The sequence below is a fragment of the Antedon bifida genome, chromosome 1 (genome assembly GCF_963402885.1).
Source record: "Antedon bifida chromosome 1, ecAntBifi1.1, whole genome shotgun sequence".
Lineage (NCBI taxonomy): Eukaryota > Metazoa > Echinodermata > Crinoidea > Comatulida > Antedonidae > Antedon > Antedon bifida.
This window is the reverse complement of record NC_136226.1, coordinates 9,722,967-9,742,360: the sequence shown is the minus strand read 5'-3', so window position 1 is coordinate 9,742,360 and position 19,394 is coordinate 9,722,967. Positions and strand designations below refer to the sequence as shown.

Here is a 19,394-nt window from a genome sequence, read left to right as displayed (position 1 = left end):
CTTTATCATTTAATGAATATGGCATATTTTGAATGAGTTGGCACATTATTAGCAGGTTGTACTTGTGTCATTAAGGCAAACATTTTAGCATGTGTACTCAAATAACATTAGGGCACTCATCCATGTTCTTATTAACGACTAGCTTTAATGGTCGCGTGCAATTATGCGTGGTAATCATTACCACGTTGCGGTGTATGATTTGCAAAGCGGAGTTATGTTGTAGGAATCTTGATGAATGTTTTGGTAATGTCATGTTGAACATAACAAATGTTTGATTTAATAAGCATTCCGACAACGAGATAAAGTTGTATACGGAACGTGCTTGCCTATCTAAATTCCTGGGTTCAAATCCTGTATCACTCCCAAACACTTTGCGTATATTTATCTGTATGTTGTTTTGTGTGCAGATTAACATTAACTCAATGATTACATTTATTATTCTCAAATACATCTAAAGTCGAACAATGCTATGTAAAACGATTGATATAGGCTTCAATATCATCATTCTATTCAGTAGTTTTTTACTTTTAGCTGAATGACATTTTAATGTTCTAATCTTGTTTGTGTTTTTCAGTTATGTTTCGTCTGTATGATACGGATGGTAATGGAATTCTAGATAGCACTGTAAGACACTTTACTTTTCATTCTCAGAATTGTACACTTTTTATCATCTTTAAGTCATTACTCAGTTAATGGACATCTCTTCTCATAGCACAATGAATATTTTGCTTATAAAATGACCCATTTTTTTGTTTCTTCATCAGGAACTGGATTGTATTGTAAATCAAATGATGCATGTTGCAGAATACTTAGGATGGGACGTTACTGAACTGAGACCGGTATGATAAGAGCAATAGCCACACCCAAAATACGAACACATTTAAAATATAGCCATGTTAATAAGATAATAGTGACTTAAGGAAAACCAAAAACTGTAGCATTCAATTCAATAAAACTTTATTATCCTAAACTCTGGGGAAATTCATGTGGTTGTGGTATACAAAGATTCATAAAAATCTTTTAAAAAGTACACAAAAAGGCAAGCACAACAATCATAATAAAAATCTAAAATATGTTTTAAAAACACAGAAAGGAACAAATAGCACACAATAATTAAAATCAGGTTCATATTGCACAGCATTATTATTGTAGGCTCAAACTGCAGTAGGAATAAATGAGTTATTTATCTCATGATCAGTAATACTCAAAGCATAATAAAAAAATGTGTTACGCCCACTTGTGCTACAAGGAGTGACCACACCTAAATAATAGCCATACTCAGAGATAATAATTATCTAGAGATGGCAACTAGAACAGACAGCCTATACTACACTATATATACCACAGTAACCACCCCCACATTGTCATACTGTACCAACAACTTTCCAATACAAATATATAACAATTATGACATTTGAATTTCTTCTTTGATATTTAGATCACTATTTCAAAACACATAACTAGAACCATTGAATAATACCAAAGGTTAATATATAGATATTTCTAGTCTACCTTAGTTTCATTCAGTTTAATGATGTTTCACACACACGACATTTTTTGTTACAGATTTTACAGGATATGATGATTGAAATTGATTTTGATTCAGACGGGTATGTATCACTAGAAGAATGGATTCGAGGGGGTACATCTACAATACCTTTATTGGTTTTACTTGGCTTAGATACAGTAAGTTTTGGTGCCATACTTTACAATAGGGAGCTTTGGATTTGTAAATTATACTAAAAACTTGATAGAAATTGAAAAGAAAACGCAAAATATGCAAATAATACCTCAATATGATACTATGATAGTATCAAAAGCTTCCTAATACCTGACTATAGAGTAATGTTTTACATACAAATATTGTTTTCATGCCTATTGTTGAGGTTGTTAATAGTAATGCTGTATTTGAAAAGACATGCCTATGCATTCACTGACAAGCCTTCAAATTCCATTGGACTCCAACAACAGCTTAAAAGATTACAATGTCTGAACAGTAAAATTTGTTTTTAAAAAAACTATTTTAAGAGTAGTTAATTAATGGCAGAAATTATTCATTTTTAATATACTGTAAACATAGATAATAAAAAAGCACATGAAACATGTTTTGGAAATATATTTTAGTTACTATAGCAGTCACACAAGCATCTAAGATTTGGCAAAATTGATTTCTAAACTTATCTAAAGATGTTTTATTTACTTTACCACACGTCATATACAATAATTTATATTATTTGATTTAGGCTAATGTGCATACAAATTATTTCAACTCATGTTTCATAGTTGTCCAATCCATTTACCACAGTTTTTTGTTACATAAGTGTGTTTTCATTTTACTTGGTTATGCAAATATCAGCCTTATAATTTCTTGTTTGTTTTTTCTCCAATTTCTCTATTTCTAGAATGTGAAAGATGATGGCAATCACATTTGGAAGTTGAAACATTTTAGCAAGCCAGCCTACTGTAATTACTGTTTAAACTTGTTGGTTGGTCTAGGCAAACAAGGCCTCAGTTGTACCTGTGAGTTATCATAATAGTTTAAATTAGTTGCTTTAATAAAGAAAACCTATTAATTCAGTAGAATCCCTATTAAGGGGATACATTCGGACCCAACATAGCAGTGTACAACGAATTGCTGTTGGATGTAGTGTTTGTTTCACAGAAAAGTGTCCCCTTAATAGGTGGGTCCTCTGAATAAGGCTGTCCCATGTGGGTGTGTGTCCTCGTTCATCACCTCGACACAGGTTTGATGGTTTCTAGGACACATCGATTGACCTGACCTAGGCTGGTCCTCGCAAAGCGTAAGCTCCTTTTCCCTAGAAAAGAAAGGTAGTAATATTTCATCTTACCTTTAAAGATGTCACCATTTTTTCTTATCATCTCATATTTTCCACATCACCACACTGCACTGCACTAAATCTATTTTTGTTCACTGTCATGTGAGCAAACAAATAATTATCACTCTTCATAGATAAAAATGATGATAATCATTTTTTTATTATCTTATTTGAAAAGGTTATGTTTAAAACCCTACTTTCATAACTCATGATGCATTATGTAAACACAATCACTTTAAAAATGATTAGATAATGACTATTCACTACATGACCTTAGCTGGACAAGCCGATTAACGTCATCAAATTAATGTCTTTTGCTAAAGATGCTGATTTCTTTGCTAAGTCAATTAACATTAATTAGAACCATATGGTAACAGTGTCTTCTACTAACATCTGGAGATTCATGATATAAATGCATTACATTGCGTGGGATATAAAAGAAACAATGTGTTTATTCAGTTCGTCTATATCAAAATATTTTGAAAAGGGCGATGACAAAAATCAAACATCTAAATATAAAGCTCGCATTACAACACTATTAGTTGTCAATTGTGATTCCTATAAATAAATTTAATTAATTTCTATCAAAAACACTATACAATAGCTTCAATATTACTAACTGTACTTAGTATTTGTCACTGTTTTTTTATTGTACGTATACTGTAATAAAATAAATACAGAAAACAAATAAATAAAAATTGATAAATACAATAATAAAACGTTTGTAATGTTAATTCAAGGATACTTGGTTCGAATCCTGTTACAGTCCCAAGATTGTTATCAATACCAAATAGCCATCCTATACAGTAATTTGAGTCTTTAAAATTATTTATTTTTTTAAAAAGGACATTATTTCTGATGTAGTATGTGTCACATGAATGTTCTTAATCAGGTTTGACCTATTAACCAGTCAGAATGTTAATATAACATTAAAATGAAACAACTTAAATGGCTAATCAAATATTTGCATTAGTACATTCAGTTATATGTAATCACACTGTCAATAATATAGAGTGCTCTCTGATTAATTAATTAAAATAATGAAATGTTCGGGTTCCAGATAAGGTCATTGACATTTAAAATGTCAGCTCAATATTGGCAGGAGTAAAGAATACATTTTTTTCCGTTTTTAGCTTTCTTGTGGTGTGGTTTCCTCTGTTAGTGTCATTTTAAATTCTGACTTTACATGACTCTCATCCTCCTCCAAACAAAAGATTGAACTTTTAGTTTGTGTCTGCATCCTCTTTTGCTTTATACAGTATTATCATATTTTATAATATTACACACAATGTTGTTATGTATTTTTGTGGAAATTTGAAATTGAAACTATAGCAAATTGTATTAAATTATTTGAATATTCATGATTTTTTTTAATTTTTCAGTTTGTAAATACACCGTGCATGAACGATGCGTAAAGCACGCGCCAGCAACGTGTATCAACACGTACATGAAGTCCAAGAAGGCAGGAGCAGTTGTAAGTTAGCGTATTAAAACAGAGTTATATTATGCATATAAATGTATTTAACAAAAGCTATTAATACATGCTTTCACACTTAATTCACTACAGTTTCTTAATTGTAATTTTTTTTCAAAATTTTAATGTTTTTCAAAGAATCAATGTCTGCAAAATTTCTGTTCTATCTAATTAACAACATATGTATATTTTTTTACATATTCACATACAGTATAATGTACATTAAGTTGTATTTATCAAATTTAATTAAATTCATTTGTACAGCAGCATGGACATTATAACATACAATCATCTGTTACCTTTTGTGTCCTCCGCTCACACAGCAGGTACCTACAACAAATGTCCACCTTTCCATACTGACAATGTATAACTGTAATTAATATATTAATCCAAAGGTAAATTACTGAAAAAATGACAATGCTGTGGGTATCAGTGACTGGATCTCAATGGAGATACAAAAAACTAAATCAAAACGATAAAGTAAAACAGCCATAAAAATTAGCAGAGCTTTCGGGCAATATAATATATTACAAATTATACCTGCATGATTGTTCATATTAATTGCCATATCAGTGGCTGGATCTCAATGGGGATACAAAAAAAAAGCAACTAACCAAATCAAAACGATAAAGTAAAACAGCCAGAAAAATTAGCAGAGCTTTCAGGCAACACTAGCCCTTCATCAGTGTAATATATTACAAATTATACCTGTATTATTGATCATATTAATATTAATAATATATATATTTAAGTACTAATTTTAATTTTGTGAAATAATTACCTCTTTTCTGCTAATGATTAAGCTCTTTTGATGACTTAGTTTTTGAGACGAGATAAGACGCTTTGTTAAAAGTTTCATAGAAATTAAATATAAAAAATTGTACAGTTTAAACATAGTGAATTGACCAATTTTTCATCAAAATTTGTTCAAATTTTGGGGTGAAGATGCTAATTTAATGATAATATGTCCTCCAATGCATACTGGCATATTTAACATTATGTAGTGGGCCCTCTATTAATGTAGGTGTGTTTTATTTTATTAAAAGTATACATTTTATTCAAATCCAAAATAAACTGTTTAGTTTATTTTTATATTTTAGCAACATTTGAATTAGACATTTAAATTATTTAAATTAATTTGCACTTATTTGTGATTTTTTTATAAGGATTATACTAGTTACAGTTATTTTAGAATTTCGTGAAAATAGCTAACAAGTATGACCGTTCTTTTGGCACATGAATGTCAAGATATTTATTTTAATATTTATTTATACCATCACTTTCACCTTTATTTTAATCTTGGGCATTATATCAACATTATACACATCGACTCAAAAGTACATACTTATTTTAACAGTGTGTGGTACTTAACATACATACATACTTGTCACCTTCACATATATTTATTTATTCTACACATGTATTTATCATTTATATTTCATACATTTCATGTATTTATTGACGATATTATTCAGTAATTCACTCATTGATAACTCTACATACAAATAGGTTATTAAATTCAATTCTTTTTTAAAATAATAATATTTGCTTTTAAATTATTCTTAATATGCTGTACTGATTTTTTAAATTGTTTGTTTATCCTTCAATTGTAAATATTTCTCTGTTGCAAATGTTTCTATGTTGCTGCCATAGAGTTGTATTAAAAACACTAGACACTCTCCCAATCACCCAAAATTTAAAATGGCTGGGTTTCCGGAAAAATTGTCATAATACTATTTTCGATTGTAGTAGGAAAGAACTTTTGAACCTTAATTCTTATGTTTGTAAAGTTCTGTTGATTAATTTCAATTAAAAAACATCCTTATTTCTGACTGCCCTTGTTATTCCAAAAACCCATTAAAAGCAACCTTTTCTTTATTCTCGTTGTCCTAGGGATTTCCCCTTCCAAATACCTCATAATCAATACAAATGGTGTTACTAATAACATTAAAGTAATCCATTCAAAGGGCTCTAGAGAAATAATATAATATCTACAAACTGTAGACACATGTATACCATAGTTTTTTTAATATGAAACAATCTAATTTATTATGAATTGGATTTATAATACAATACAAAAAATACTAAATGTAAGATCTGACTACGAGTATAGTTCTTCAGAAAATATACCAATCTTGCAAAGGGATTTTACCCCGGGGTGGGCTTATACCAGCATTAATACAGATTTTGACTCTAGTACGTTATATACAATTCTATGATGGTAATGTGTACTTTACTCTATTGTTACTTGTACCCTTAGCAGTCATCCAACAGCCTCAGTGGCCAGGAAACTTCGGTAGGTGTTATTCTTCTGGCCGTTACTGTTAAATATTAGACACTTGTGTTTTTCTAACTATATATATATATTTTTCCAATTGTGTAAATTGACATAGTATTTATCATTTTAATTGTCATCTTTATGTTAGATTTATGTTCATCATTGCATGCGTCATGTTATTTAAAAGAAAATCTTTTACAGTTAATTTAGAATATTTTACTTGTGATTTTAATTGGTGTACTTTATTCTTTCTTACTTATTATTTATTTATATAGTCTATATTTTGTTGTGACAGTATTTTTGTAGTATGCATTAGTTTGTTAACCTTTTGGTGGTAGAATAATAACCAAAATGACAAATATTTTATATATCTGCACTATTAATTAGAAATGGTAATTAATATTGGAAACAGATATTGAATTTCACAAACACATTTGATTAATACACTCGTAAACAAAAGAAACATTCATAATGCAAATATGGTGTAATATAATTAACGTAGGTGAACCATCTGGGCAACAGGTTTCAGGTCATTAAGGTTCCATGGCTTTGTTTGCACATGCTCTGTGGGGAATGGTGTCAACTTAAATAGAGTTGGTGTTTCATGTTATAGGAGGAGTATTGGTTAAACTGGAATACTGTAAACACATTCATGGTTCTTTTCTATTAATATCCAGGGACCTATGTGGTCTATTTGATTATTATCCAGGGACCTACTTTTCTTCTTGCACATTTCTGCCTTTTAGACAATTGTGCCATGTCAATAAAACTTGACATTTGCTAAGATTTAAAGCAAAGTATCTTCTTTCCCAGTTGTATCAACTAAAAACAAGTTATTTTCTTCTCCACATACTTCTTTTCCTCTTTCTTTTTCTTTTCTCCTACATTTAAATTCTGTATTTCATCTTTTTTTATCTTACTTTCTTTCCCTCCTTTTCTAAATTATACACTGGGGTGTGGCATGCTCAGTTAATCACATCAAAGCTTGGTTCCCACTAGCGACGCAACGCAAAGACAAAACGCAACGTAAGTGATTTGACCAATCACAAACGATGGATTATTCATTTTATTGGTCAACTCGCTTGCGTTGCGTGTACGTCATTGCGTTGCATCACTAGTGGGAACCACGCCTTAGTAGACATTCGCAATGTTGTAAACCCTTGGTTGTTTGTTTGATTTTTCCTACATTTAAAAATAAAGCATTTAGTTCTGGTGCTTTTATTTCTAAATGTGTATACATACCATTTTATGATTAATTATTATGTGTAAAAAGGTAATTTATTGATACAGTAGGTGTCTTGCTGATCATTTTAGCATTGATCCAATGTTATTCTGGAATTTAAAACAGATACAGATAAACTGTATTTAATCCTTTAATAAATTAATAATGAAATATTATACTATAGTAACAATGTTTTTGTAAAACTATGAAACAATAATATAGATGGACAAGCCATTGTTTTTAAATTGAACTATAATTATTTGTTATGATATTATTTTCCTGAAGAAAAAAATATCCATTATTTTGAGCACCCCCTGGATCTGCCCCTAATTATCATAATCTTGATTCACAACTTGCTGGCTTGTATATCATTAAGTACAGTTTAATGGGGTTTATTGTGCCATATTTTAGCATGTTTTTATATCTGGATAGTTGCAGTGTATGACTGAGTTGCATGATCCATTATGATTAAAGTTTTATTGTTTTTCCCTTATCAATTTTAAGTTTTAACTTTTACAAAATTGGAATGCCTGAAATTTTGTCTATCTTTAAAAACCATAATAGTGATTTTATTATTTTTAGAAATATTTTTTTCTTCATAAATTGTTGAAGAATAAATTAGTTATACATCTGCAACTTAAGTGTATATAGTAATAGCAATTGTACTTAATAAGTTTGTATGAGACTCAAGCCTACAACTTCCAGATCATACAACTTCCAGATCATATCTCTAGAGCTTGCAATAGGGTTAGATTTGTGCTCAAGGAAGCGAGGAATGCGTCAACAGAATTAATAATTTTAATTTTCATCCTGATATCAACATTGTTTTATTTTATTTGAATATTATTTAGAACATAACATAACATACTTGTCGGTGATATAATTGGTTACATGAATCATATGAATAATTATTTAAAGTTTTAATTAATATAATAATTTATAATGCATTTTATTTTATCAGGAGGTAATGACCCATCATTGGGTGGAAGGAAATTGCCCAGGTAAATGCAGCCGCTGTAAAAAGTCAATCAAGAGTTACAATGGCATTACTGGAGTACATTGTAGATGGTGCAAGATCAGGGTAAGTAGGAGTGGACACCTTCAGTGTTAATAAGAGTGTCTCCTGAATAGGGGTTGGCCTTAATTCATTTAATGGGAAAGTGTCCTCTTAATAGGTGTACTTTCTTCATGAGGAAGTGTCCCTTTAATAGAGGTGATTGCACGAAATTCATTTCATGGATAAGTGTCCCTTTAATAGGAGTGATTGCCCCAAATTCATTTCATGGGGAAGTGTCCCCTTAATCAGGATGCTTTATCCTGTTTATTTCATGGAAAATTGTTCTTTAATATGTATGCTTTTTTCTCCCGTTCATTTCATGGGTAAATGTCCCCTTAATAGTGGTGATTGCACGAAATTCATTTCATGGGGAAGTGTTTCTTTAATAGGTATGTTTTCTACCGTTCATTTGATGGTAATGTGTCCCTATAATCGGTATGCTTTCTCCCGTTTATTTCATGAGAAAGTGTCCCTTTAATAGGTATCATTTCATGGATGGGTAAATTTCCACCTAATCTGGAGGTATTCCACAAATTAATTTCATAGGGAAGTGACACAGTAAACAACTTAAAACCATCTTGATTCCTAAAAGCACTGTATGTACTTTTTTTTTTTAAACCACACCCACATCCTTAAAACCCCACCCCTTATAGACATTTGTTGCTACACCCCTTGCAACAATAGTCCTATATCATGTACTTGCACTTTACTGCCTATCTAATTGTTGTTGAATTTGTTTACTTTCAGCTACACGATAAGTGTAAATCTCATGTGAAAACAGAATGCAATATGGGTGAATTCAAAGATCATATTTTACCACCTACAGCTATCTGCCCAGCAGTACTAGTAAGCATGGTCACCTTTATTTAAATTACAGCATCTGACTATTAAACCTTAGCTATTTATAATTATTTTGACGCAGTGATGTAGCCAGTTTTCGCAAGAAAGGGAACAATCTCTGTTCAAGCCACTGGGTTGTCAAAGGCCTCTGTGAAAAAGTGGTGGTTACAGTCCTGTGACGTAGGGATTTTTTAATGCAGTTTTTATTTTTAATAATTTTGGAAGAGGACAGTTTCCTGTCTTCACTGACTTCAGAATTCGGAGAGTTGACTATAATATATTTTTAGCAGTTAATATAATTATTGAAAACATATAGAGGGCAGCATATATGATATCATTATTATCACATTATTTTTTATTACACTATCAAATTTTATTTGAAAAAAAAATGTGATGTGCCCATATATGGACATGATGATGTCATATCAATACCATATATGGGCATATCACTACCATATTTGGACACATCACACTTTTTTTGTCAAACTAGTTTTGATAGTGTAGACTTGGCTTTTTATTATACAACGTGAGCTAATTGCCCTCAGAACTGGATATTGAGCACATCCTTAAAAATCAGTAGCTTCATCATTATATTTTTAAGATTTGTAATTTATACTGTTGACTAACTAATTTCAAACCATGTTATATGTTTGACTTGAATAACAATAATAAATGACATGAAATAATGGTCTAGCGCCTTGAGCACTTTGTGGATATGTGCGCTTTATAAACCTTATTATCTTATTTTATCTTATCTGTCTATTTCCACAGGGACGTGTTAATTCACTGAAAAAAAGTGGTGGCCTAAACAAACAAACAAGTTGTATAGAGGTAATTTTTTTAGATTTACACATTTTTTTAAAAATAGCAACAATTAAATATTTAACTATAAATAATATTCAAGAATAGTTTAAAAATAAATTTAGTACTGTAATGGAATTCTCAGTCCACTATTTAGAAATATAAGGATGGTTTCTGTTCTGCCTATTTATCATGGGTTATAGTATAATTTAAAGATGTATTGTCACCAAAAGCATTTAATTAATATTAAATTAACAAGTAAAAGAAAAATTGTTCATAGTTTATCCTTAAAAGTAAATTGCTCTACGCCATCATACACCAGGGAGGTATAAAAATAAGATAGCTCTCTGCATACACCATTCAACCAAATACTGTGAACTTTAAAGCTGTCATTTTGTGAATTATTCTAAGACTATTGAATTATTTTTAAATGAACTAAATGAACCAGCTTACTATTTTATGGTACCCAGATATATTTGACCCTCGTTTAAGTATTGCATTCATGGACAAGTCAGATTTAACTGATCTGGCTTAAAAATCTATAGTCTTATTACGTAGAAATAAAATGCTATATTTTTTTTTATATTTTAAAGGTGATTTATTTTTCATGATGTCTTAGATTATTACCAAGAGTTAATAGTATGACTATTTAACTGCATAAGCACTTATTAAAAGGCTTAGGTACATTATGGTTTCTGTTTAACTTGATGCGGTCTTTTAATAAGCTGTAACAAACTGAATAAAATAGTAATCTCAAAGATATTTCACAAGCCTCACAAAATATTCTTTTAAATTAATATAGATATTTCTATATGATCAGGTTGGACATGTGACCCATTTTTATGAGACAGGTCATCTTTTAATAGGCTATACATACAACATTCTTTTTAGTTCATTTATTATTACTTTGTTCTGGCAGTAATATTTAATTTCATTTTTGCTTCAAAAACTAGTAGCTTTCTCAGGATGTTTTTATTTACTGTATATGTTACAATGAACCATTGTAATCTAGCTATTGTATTAAGGTGCTTTTGAAAATTTGTTTTCTCAGCAAGCATGATATTGAGAGAGAATTTGCTGTATGCATTTTTGTTATCAAACTACTTCAGATTATCAATTCTAACATGTATTTTCTATGAAATGCTTAACAATTCCCGCTTTGAAAACACTTTAATATAAAAAATATGTGGGTGGTTGCCCACTATAAAGTGTGGTTCTCAGACATTTCCAATACATTATAGGGGTGATTGAATTTCTTCTTTTCGTAAATGATTCTCTCTTCGGAGAGAGAGAAGGCTATTATTTGTTTACCCTGGTAAGCAGCGCTCATAGACTACCACTATATAAAATAAGTATTATTTTAATTTTCTTTTACAGGAAAGAAAGATGGCTACAAACAAAGATAGTTCAGCATCCGAAGATAGTGAAACCTCTCGTCGTACAGTATCACGGACAGATTCAATGTCTGTAGATGGACAAGGATTACAGGTAAGTAGACCAATAGGAGGTTGGTAACCAGAGGCTGAAAAGAACCCAAATTAAACTAATACATTTATTTTATATTTTATTTATTTATTTTTTTTCGAGCAATGATACATTTTGAGAATCTTTTTTTGTATTGTTGCCACAGCTGGTGGCCTATTGATTGTGTTTTTGGAAATGAAATAATTAAAAAAAATATTTAATATTAATTCACATATGTAACAGCAAGGATTCCCACTACTAAGAATAAATTAATAAATAAATTAAATACATAAATAAACAATTTTCTAATTGTTGCATTGTGATGAGGATAGACTTTAAATCCAAATTAAACTATGCCACCCCAAACCCCCCTCCATTCATTTTTTAATTATTTGATTAACTGACAATCATTATTTTTACCATATTTTCCATAATCAGTGAGTCATGTCACTACATTCAATTTGTTATTTATTCTGTTTTTACACTTTTAAAAATTATTGACTAAAATTGGGGTGTGCATGGGTTTTTCTCAGAAAATATTGGTATCTAAATAGTTTTCAGTTTTCTCTTATAACCTAACTATTAAATTGATTAGTATTATAATATTTGCATACATTGCTGATATAAATTATTCACCAATTTTCAATAATTTTAAAGTAGAAAATTTAAGAATATTGAAATATGTTTTTGAAAAGGTTAGAATACAGGAAAGGTTGAAAAGTTCATTTTTGAAAAATGTTATATAATACAAAGACTAGACTGGTCTCAATTTGGATTTTGATTACAAATATTAAAGAAGAAATATTTCAGATATGCATCCGATTTATGTTTTTTCAAGTAGAGTAACAATATACGTATAGATATATTTTTCTTGGTTAAATATCTTTCAAGATAATTTTGTCTTCCAAAAATATAGATTACTTGGTCTGTGCGTTTTCCATAATTTAGTTTTTTACAGTATGGACAACAATGTAGCCAACGGATATTGAGGCAACAACTTTCTCCATGATAGGGTTATCCCCTGAATAGGAATTGGCCACAGTGTTAAAACATATATTGTCTCTTGTTTATTTCATGGGATAGTGTCCCTTATTTAGAATATACCCTGAATAGGAATTGGCCACAGTGTTAAAACATATATTGTCCCTTGTTTATGTCATGGGATAGTGTCCCTTATTTAGAATATACCCTGAATAGGAATTGGCCACAGTGTTAAAACATATATTGTCCCTTGTTTATGTCATGGGATAGTGTCCCTTATTTAGAATATACCCTGAATAGGAATTGGCCACAGTGTTAAAACATATATTGTCCCTTGTTTATTTCATGGAATACTGTCCCTTATTTAGAATATACCCTGAATAGGAATTGGCCACAGTGTTAAAACATATATTGTCCCTTGTTTATGTCATGGGATAGTGTCCCTTATTTAGAATATACCCTGAATAGGAATTGGCCACAGTGTTAAAACATATATTGTCCCTTGTTTATTTCATGGGATAGTGTCCCTTATTTAGAATATACCCTGAATAGGAATTGGCCACAGTGTTAAAACATATATTGTCCCTTGTTTATTTCATGGAATACTGTCCCTTATTTAGAATATACCCTGAATAGGAATTGGCCACAGTGTTAAACATATATTGTCCCTTGTTTATTTCATGGAATACTGTCCCTTATTTAGAATATACCCTGAATAGGAATTGGCCACAGTGTTAAAACATATATTGTCTCTTGTTTATTTCATGGGATAGTGTCCCTTATTTAGAATATACCCTGAATAGGAATTGGCCACAGTGTTAAAACATATATTGTCCCTTGTTTATTTCATGGAATACTGTCCCTTATTTAGAATATACCCTGAATAGGAATTGGCCACAGTGTTAAAACATATATTGTCTCTTGTTTATTTCATGGGATAGTGTCCCTTATTTAGAATATACCCTGAATAGGAATTGGCCACAGTGTTAAAACATATATTGTCCCTTGTTTATTTCATGGAATACTGTCCCTTATTTAGAATATACCCTGAATAGGAATTGGCCACAGTGTTAAAACATATATTGTCCCTTGTTTATTTCATGGAATACTGTCCCTTATTTAGAATATACCCTGAATAGGAATTGGCCACAGTGTTAAAACATATATTGTCCCTTGTTTATTTCACAAGAAAGTGTCTTCTTTGGAGGGGTTCCAAAGGAGGGGTTTCACTGGAGATATTTTAGCTTAGATATTTATTTAAGTAAAAGTTTTCTTTTTTGACAGGTTACACCCCCACCTGGTACCCACCCTCTTCTAGTATTTGTGAATCCTAAGAGTGGAGGTCGTCAAGGAGAAAAAATAGAACGAAAGTTTCAGTATTTGTTGAACCCAAGACAAGTGTATGACCTATCAAAAGGAGGACCAATGCCAGGGTAAGTAAACAACTTGTCACATGATTTACGCCACATGACGTCACCATATAGAGGTGCTATCAATAGTTTATTTTATTTTTGTTTTTATTTAATTTATATGGCGCTTTTTACAAAGGGCCTGACACTACAAAACAAACATCAAAAATCTAAAATAAAAATTGCAAAAAACACAAGATACACAACATCAAAAACCTTAAATAAAAAATATAAGATACACAAAAGAAAAGGTAATCAGGCCTGCCATGGATACTGGCGTCATCGGGCGAGTCACCTAATCATCCCACACTGTAAATGGATCTTAAGTTTCCTTTTAAAAAGTGAAAGTGACTTACGAATTTCAAGGGGCAGATCGTTCCAATATTGAGGTTTTAGTTTTCGTAAGTGGCACCACAAGTCTGTGAGTGTCAGAGGTTTACCCAGTAAAGAGTGAAATTACAATAAGTTCATTCTTCCCTGCTTTGCCCAGCATCATGGTAAAACAGATATAAATAATCCAAGTGTGAACATAAAAGATTTGACTAAACTTAACTGCTCAATTTGACCAAAAAAAGTCAAGTGCGAATAAGGCCATAGTTGATAATGATGACATAAAACATGGAATTATAGTAAAGAATGTTGATATATTAGAGAGCATTATATGAAGGTATCAAATGCATATAATCAACACCTTCTGAGAATATCTCAATTTTCAATGTCATTAACAGATACTCTCATATATCATGTGAAACAAATATTAATACTGCCCTCACAGCTAACTTCAGAAACCAATATGTATACAGTTTATAGTAGAGCTAAGGTTTTTATTTTCAAAGTTTTAACTGAGTGTAATTTAATTTAAAATGTTAGTGAGTGCAATTATTTTACTATAAATGTGAGTAAAATAAATAAATATTAAATATATTGTCTTGTACATGTATTTATAATCAAATTACAATAGTACAGTCTACATTTTAAATGTACAAATTAAACTTAGCGAGACTCAAACATTAAAAGTAAATATAAGTTTTTATCCTTCTGCTTATGCTATGTTACCTTAAAATTTGATTGAATGAGAACTGTGCATAAATAAGTGACTAATTTAAATATAACATTTTAGATTTTGTTTTTTAAAATTTAATTTGTTTATTTGTTATTTTTGATTGTTTCTTTTGTACGGAAGTAATTAACTTTATTAAAACTACAAAATAGTCTATTCAAAGTCTTCATTTTTCATGTTTTTTCAATACATCTTTAAACTTTTATTTATTAAATTTTACTGTTATCTTTGAATGAATTTCTGCATTAAAAATGTATCATAGTTTATTGCCCATCATCCGTCATTACCGACAACACAGATATATTACTGTAGACATTTTTACAATTGGATTACCTTATGAGGACTTTAATTACCATGCAGGGTACAATTCCTTTCTTTGAATTATCTAAATCCTATAGTATAACAATTAAGCAATCTGTCAGCGTAGGGACGCATTAGTAGCCATTCTAACAAGAACCGTTTTTGTCTAAGATCCGTCTTGTAGAAGGCCAAGGTTTTGCATACTGACGTCAATGAACAAATTGTTAATATCGGTGATACACACGCAAGTGAGAAATTTATAGGGTAATTTGGGTTACGTAATGTGAGAGGGTAACATTAGAAGTATACAAAGCTACGGGAACATAACAATTTATCCCAAGTCATTGAAATACGTTTATTTATGGCTGTTAATTTAAATGGAAAGATTTTTTTTAATTCTACATAAACAAATATTAGCTATCCTTACAAAGAAAAAATCTAGTACATATGTAACATTAATACATTTAATTACTACAAGTTTATTGGCATATTACATTCAATTATTCCATTCAAAATTACAATTATAATAATATAATATGAAGTTATAATACTGTTGGTACCATTATAGATTCTGCTACAGTGATTAAGTTCACTTAGGTTGGCCATGGTTTCCCCAATTTCATTTTTTTTTGTTATGTATATATTGAAATTGACCGAATAATAATGAAATGAAAGTTAACATCAACTTGCATTTTGAAATGCTGTTGACACAAGAAAAATAAAACAATTTTTAAACATGAATATGCATGCCCACCGGAGGAATGTCACTGCACTGTTGACTTTTATCCCCAATTTCTAACAAACCATTGTTTCAATAAAAAAATATAATAACTTGTTGGTGGTGATTACCATTTTAAATGCAGATTGGAGGTGGTGGTATAAAAATGTAATATTTAATTACTCCATGCTGACGTATGAATGCTTTCAATTTCGGATGACATACGCAAATATTATGTTGCACGGACCTAGGATCCGCCAAAGCTATTTCAAGGAATCGAGCAAGCAAGCGTGTCCCGATGTCCCCACAATAAATTAGCATTACGTAACTAGATCGTACAGTAGGTCATCATAAATCAGACATTTTCTATTTTAGGTAATTCAATTATAATTTATGAATGTTATTTTTATTAATTTTCTAGCCTCAAATTTTTCTGGGAGGTAAACAATGCCAGAATATTGTGTTGCGGAGGTGATGGAACTGTAGGCTGGGTTTTAGACTGCATGGGTAAGTTGTTATTTTTGTATCAGCCTTCAAATTACAACATCCATGCACAGTGCTAAGGAGTTTGTAATATATTATGGTACAGAAAACATTGAAAAATGCTTTCCATATTCAGCATATTCTTGGTTTATATATTGATATCTTGATACAGTAGAATGCCTATTAAAGGGACAATGTCAGGACCTCAACAAAATGGTTCCTTAATAGGGCTGTCTCCTGAATAAAGGTTTGTTGTAGTGTCAAAACATATTGGTCTTCATTCATTTGGTCTGTATATGTGCTTGTGTGCAATCATTTTGCTATAGCATTATTAAAGCAATTTTATTGATATAAATTGATAATATAATTTTTCCAAAAATAATGATCTTCCACAGCATTTGATAATTTTGTTGTAAAGATCTCAATTCTGTCTTGCTATTTGTAATACATATATTATTATGAGTGTTTGATCTATTAGTAAAGGATAATGGTATACAATATCTGTCATAAATGTGAGAATGTTATGTGTACTGTTAAAATGCATTACTTAAGTAAGTTAATTGCGTTCCCTTGACTCATTTCACTCACCATTAACTGCTAAACTAACTGAAAAAAACAGCTCATCCCAATTCATGATAATCTTAAGAATTTCTTCGGCGAATGAAAAGAGGTGTTTTTACTTCGGATTCTGTTTATAGTTTTGAAATTGACAACTGTATCAGAAGTAGAATTCTCTTTTTAACTTTGGGCCCTTGGGGATTTCTTTGATGAACTTTAACCTTTATGAAATCTTGTTTATCATGTTATGCGATGTTAGAACATTGATAAAGTCCACTTGTGATTACTAAATGTAATGATACTATATTTTACATACAGTAACATATTTCAGTGTTCTCCCAATTAAGACAATTAAGTAAAATATTTTAACAATTTACACACACAAAAAAATCTTATTTTCTGAAGGCAGGTTTTAAATACTGTAGTACAAAATCATTTGGGATTATTTTGAATCAATTCTTGTTTTGGAAAAGTTTTCGGGGAGTATAGGTTTGGGAAAATTGTTAGTTGTATTAAGCTCTGTCTACACTATCAAACTAGTTTGACAAAAAAAAGTGTGATGTGCCCAAATATGGTAGTGATATGCCCAAATATGGTTGTGATATGACATCATCGTGTCCATATATGGGCTAATCACATTTTGTTGTCATATAAAGTTTGATAGTGTAGACAGAGCTTAATTCTGCTTTTAGTTAGAAGATAAAGACATTGAAAATCAGTACTGTGATACCGAAATTGTTGTCACATATAAGATAGAGATAAATAAAATAATATAAGTAATATACACATAAATACAATCACTATGTGATCTTTAGTTTAATCAAATGTATCCAATGCTTGGCAGGTTCAGGGTCTTGTTTCGATGATGATTATTTCTTTTACAGATAAGTTGAACTTACCGAATCGTCCGCCAGTGGCTGTGTTGCCCTTAGGTACAGGCAATGATTTAGCACGCTGCTTAAACTGGGGTGGAGGTGAGATTTGTTTGACCTCTTTCTTTTAATAATCAATTAAAACTGGTCTGTTACATGTGTATATTTCCTAAAAACATTTGTTTAGTATAACTGACATTGAATAAAATACATTTTTCCAGTTTTGTGTAGAGTAATTCAAATATTGTTTAAGATTTTGAATATGTGATATGTCTATTTATATATTTATATATAAACACAACAGGCACAAAACATGAATTCTAAACCGCCCCAGTGATATACTGAAATTTAATTAATTTATTCAAAAATATCTGTATATAAATGTCATTAAAAGTAAAATAATTATTTCCTATTATGATATATACATTATAATTTCTCTTGATCAATAATTATAAACATATTTTATTTCCAAATGTTTAATACAAAATTGCTATCATGCACACATTTTCTTTTATTGTACAAATTGTAAGAAAGATAAAGTAAACCAAAGTATCATTGAAAATTATTCAATGTTTTTAATTAATACCCTCAAATTTATAATCGTAAAATTTAAAAGAAAATGTTATAGCTGTTCAGTAAAACTAAAACGTGTACTGACAGTTAGAATAGAAACAAACACATTAAAATTGGAGGAATTAAACAGTCATTAACTAATTGTCCTGTGTACTTTGTTGTTTAGCTAAGTGCCTCAATACCAACAAATGTGAACTTAACATTGAAAAGGTTAAGTTAAGAAAAACATGATTGACCTTTGACCCTTATTAGACACTACAACTAATAACAAGTATTGAGGCGTACCTAAAGAAATCGTAATAATGATCATAATGAATTGCAGATACGTTTCAATGTATAATCTTAAATAGCAATGTCAGTTAAACACATGTTATACTAAAGAACCTATAGAGAAAGTAAAACATTTTTTTCTTATTTTTTTCTTTTATTCAGTTAAGTGTTTTAGATACATGATACATGACTGAAAA

At 30.2% G+C, this 19,394-nt stretch overlaps 1 protein-coding gene across 4 annotated transcripts in view; it reads left to right on the top strand.

Moving 5' to 3' along the window:
• The window catches only part of LOC144841477 (diacylglycerol kinase beta-like), a 108,995-nt gene that overhangs the window by 73,794 nt on the left and 15,807 nt on the right, over positions 1 to 19,394 (top strand). For 3 of the 4 annotated variants that reach the window (XM_078697835.1, XM_078697816.1, XM_078697842.1), the window contains 13 exons: positions 575 to 624; positions 765 to 839; positions 1,567 to 1,686; positions 2,403 to 2,520; positions 4,220 to 4,311; positions 6,572 to 6,607; positions 8,773 to 8,892; positions 9,616 to 9,714; positions 10,480 to 10,539; positions 11,887 to 11,997; positions 14,239 to 14,387; positions 16,863 to 16,948; positions 18,367 to 18,456. In XM_078697835.1, the coding sequence (XP_078553961.1) occupies positions 575 to 624; positions 765 to 839; positions 1,567 to 1,686; positions 2,403 to 2,520; positions 4,220 to 4,311; positions 6,572 to 6,607; positions 8,773 to 8,892; positions 9,616 to 9,714; positions 10,480 to 10,539; positions 11,887 to 11,997; positions 14,239 to 14,387; positions 16,863 to 16,948; positions 18,367 to 18,456 (1,206 nt within the window). The remainder of the gene's footprint in view (positions 1 to 574; positions 625 to 764; positions 840 to 1,566; positions 1,687 to 2,402; positions 2,521 to 4,219; positions 4,312 to 6,571; positions 6,608 to 8,772; positions 8,893 to 9,615; positions 9,715 to 10,479; positions 10,540 to 11,886; positions 11,998 to 14,238; positions 14,388 to 16,862; positions 16,949 to 18,366; positions 18,457 to 19,394) is intronic. The other variant, XM_078697826.1, reaches the window with a different exon arrangement.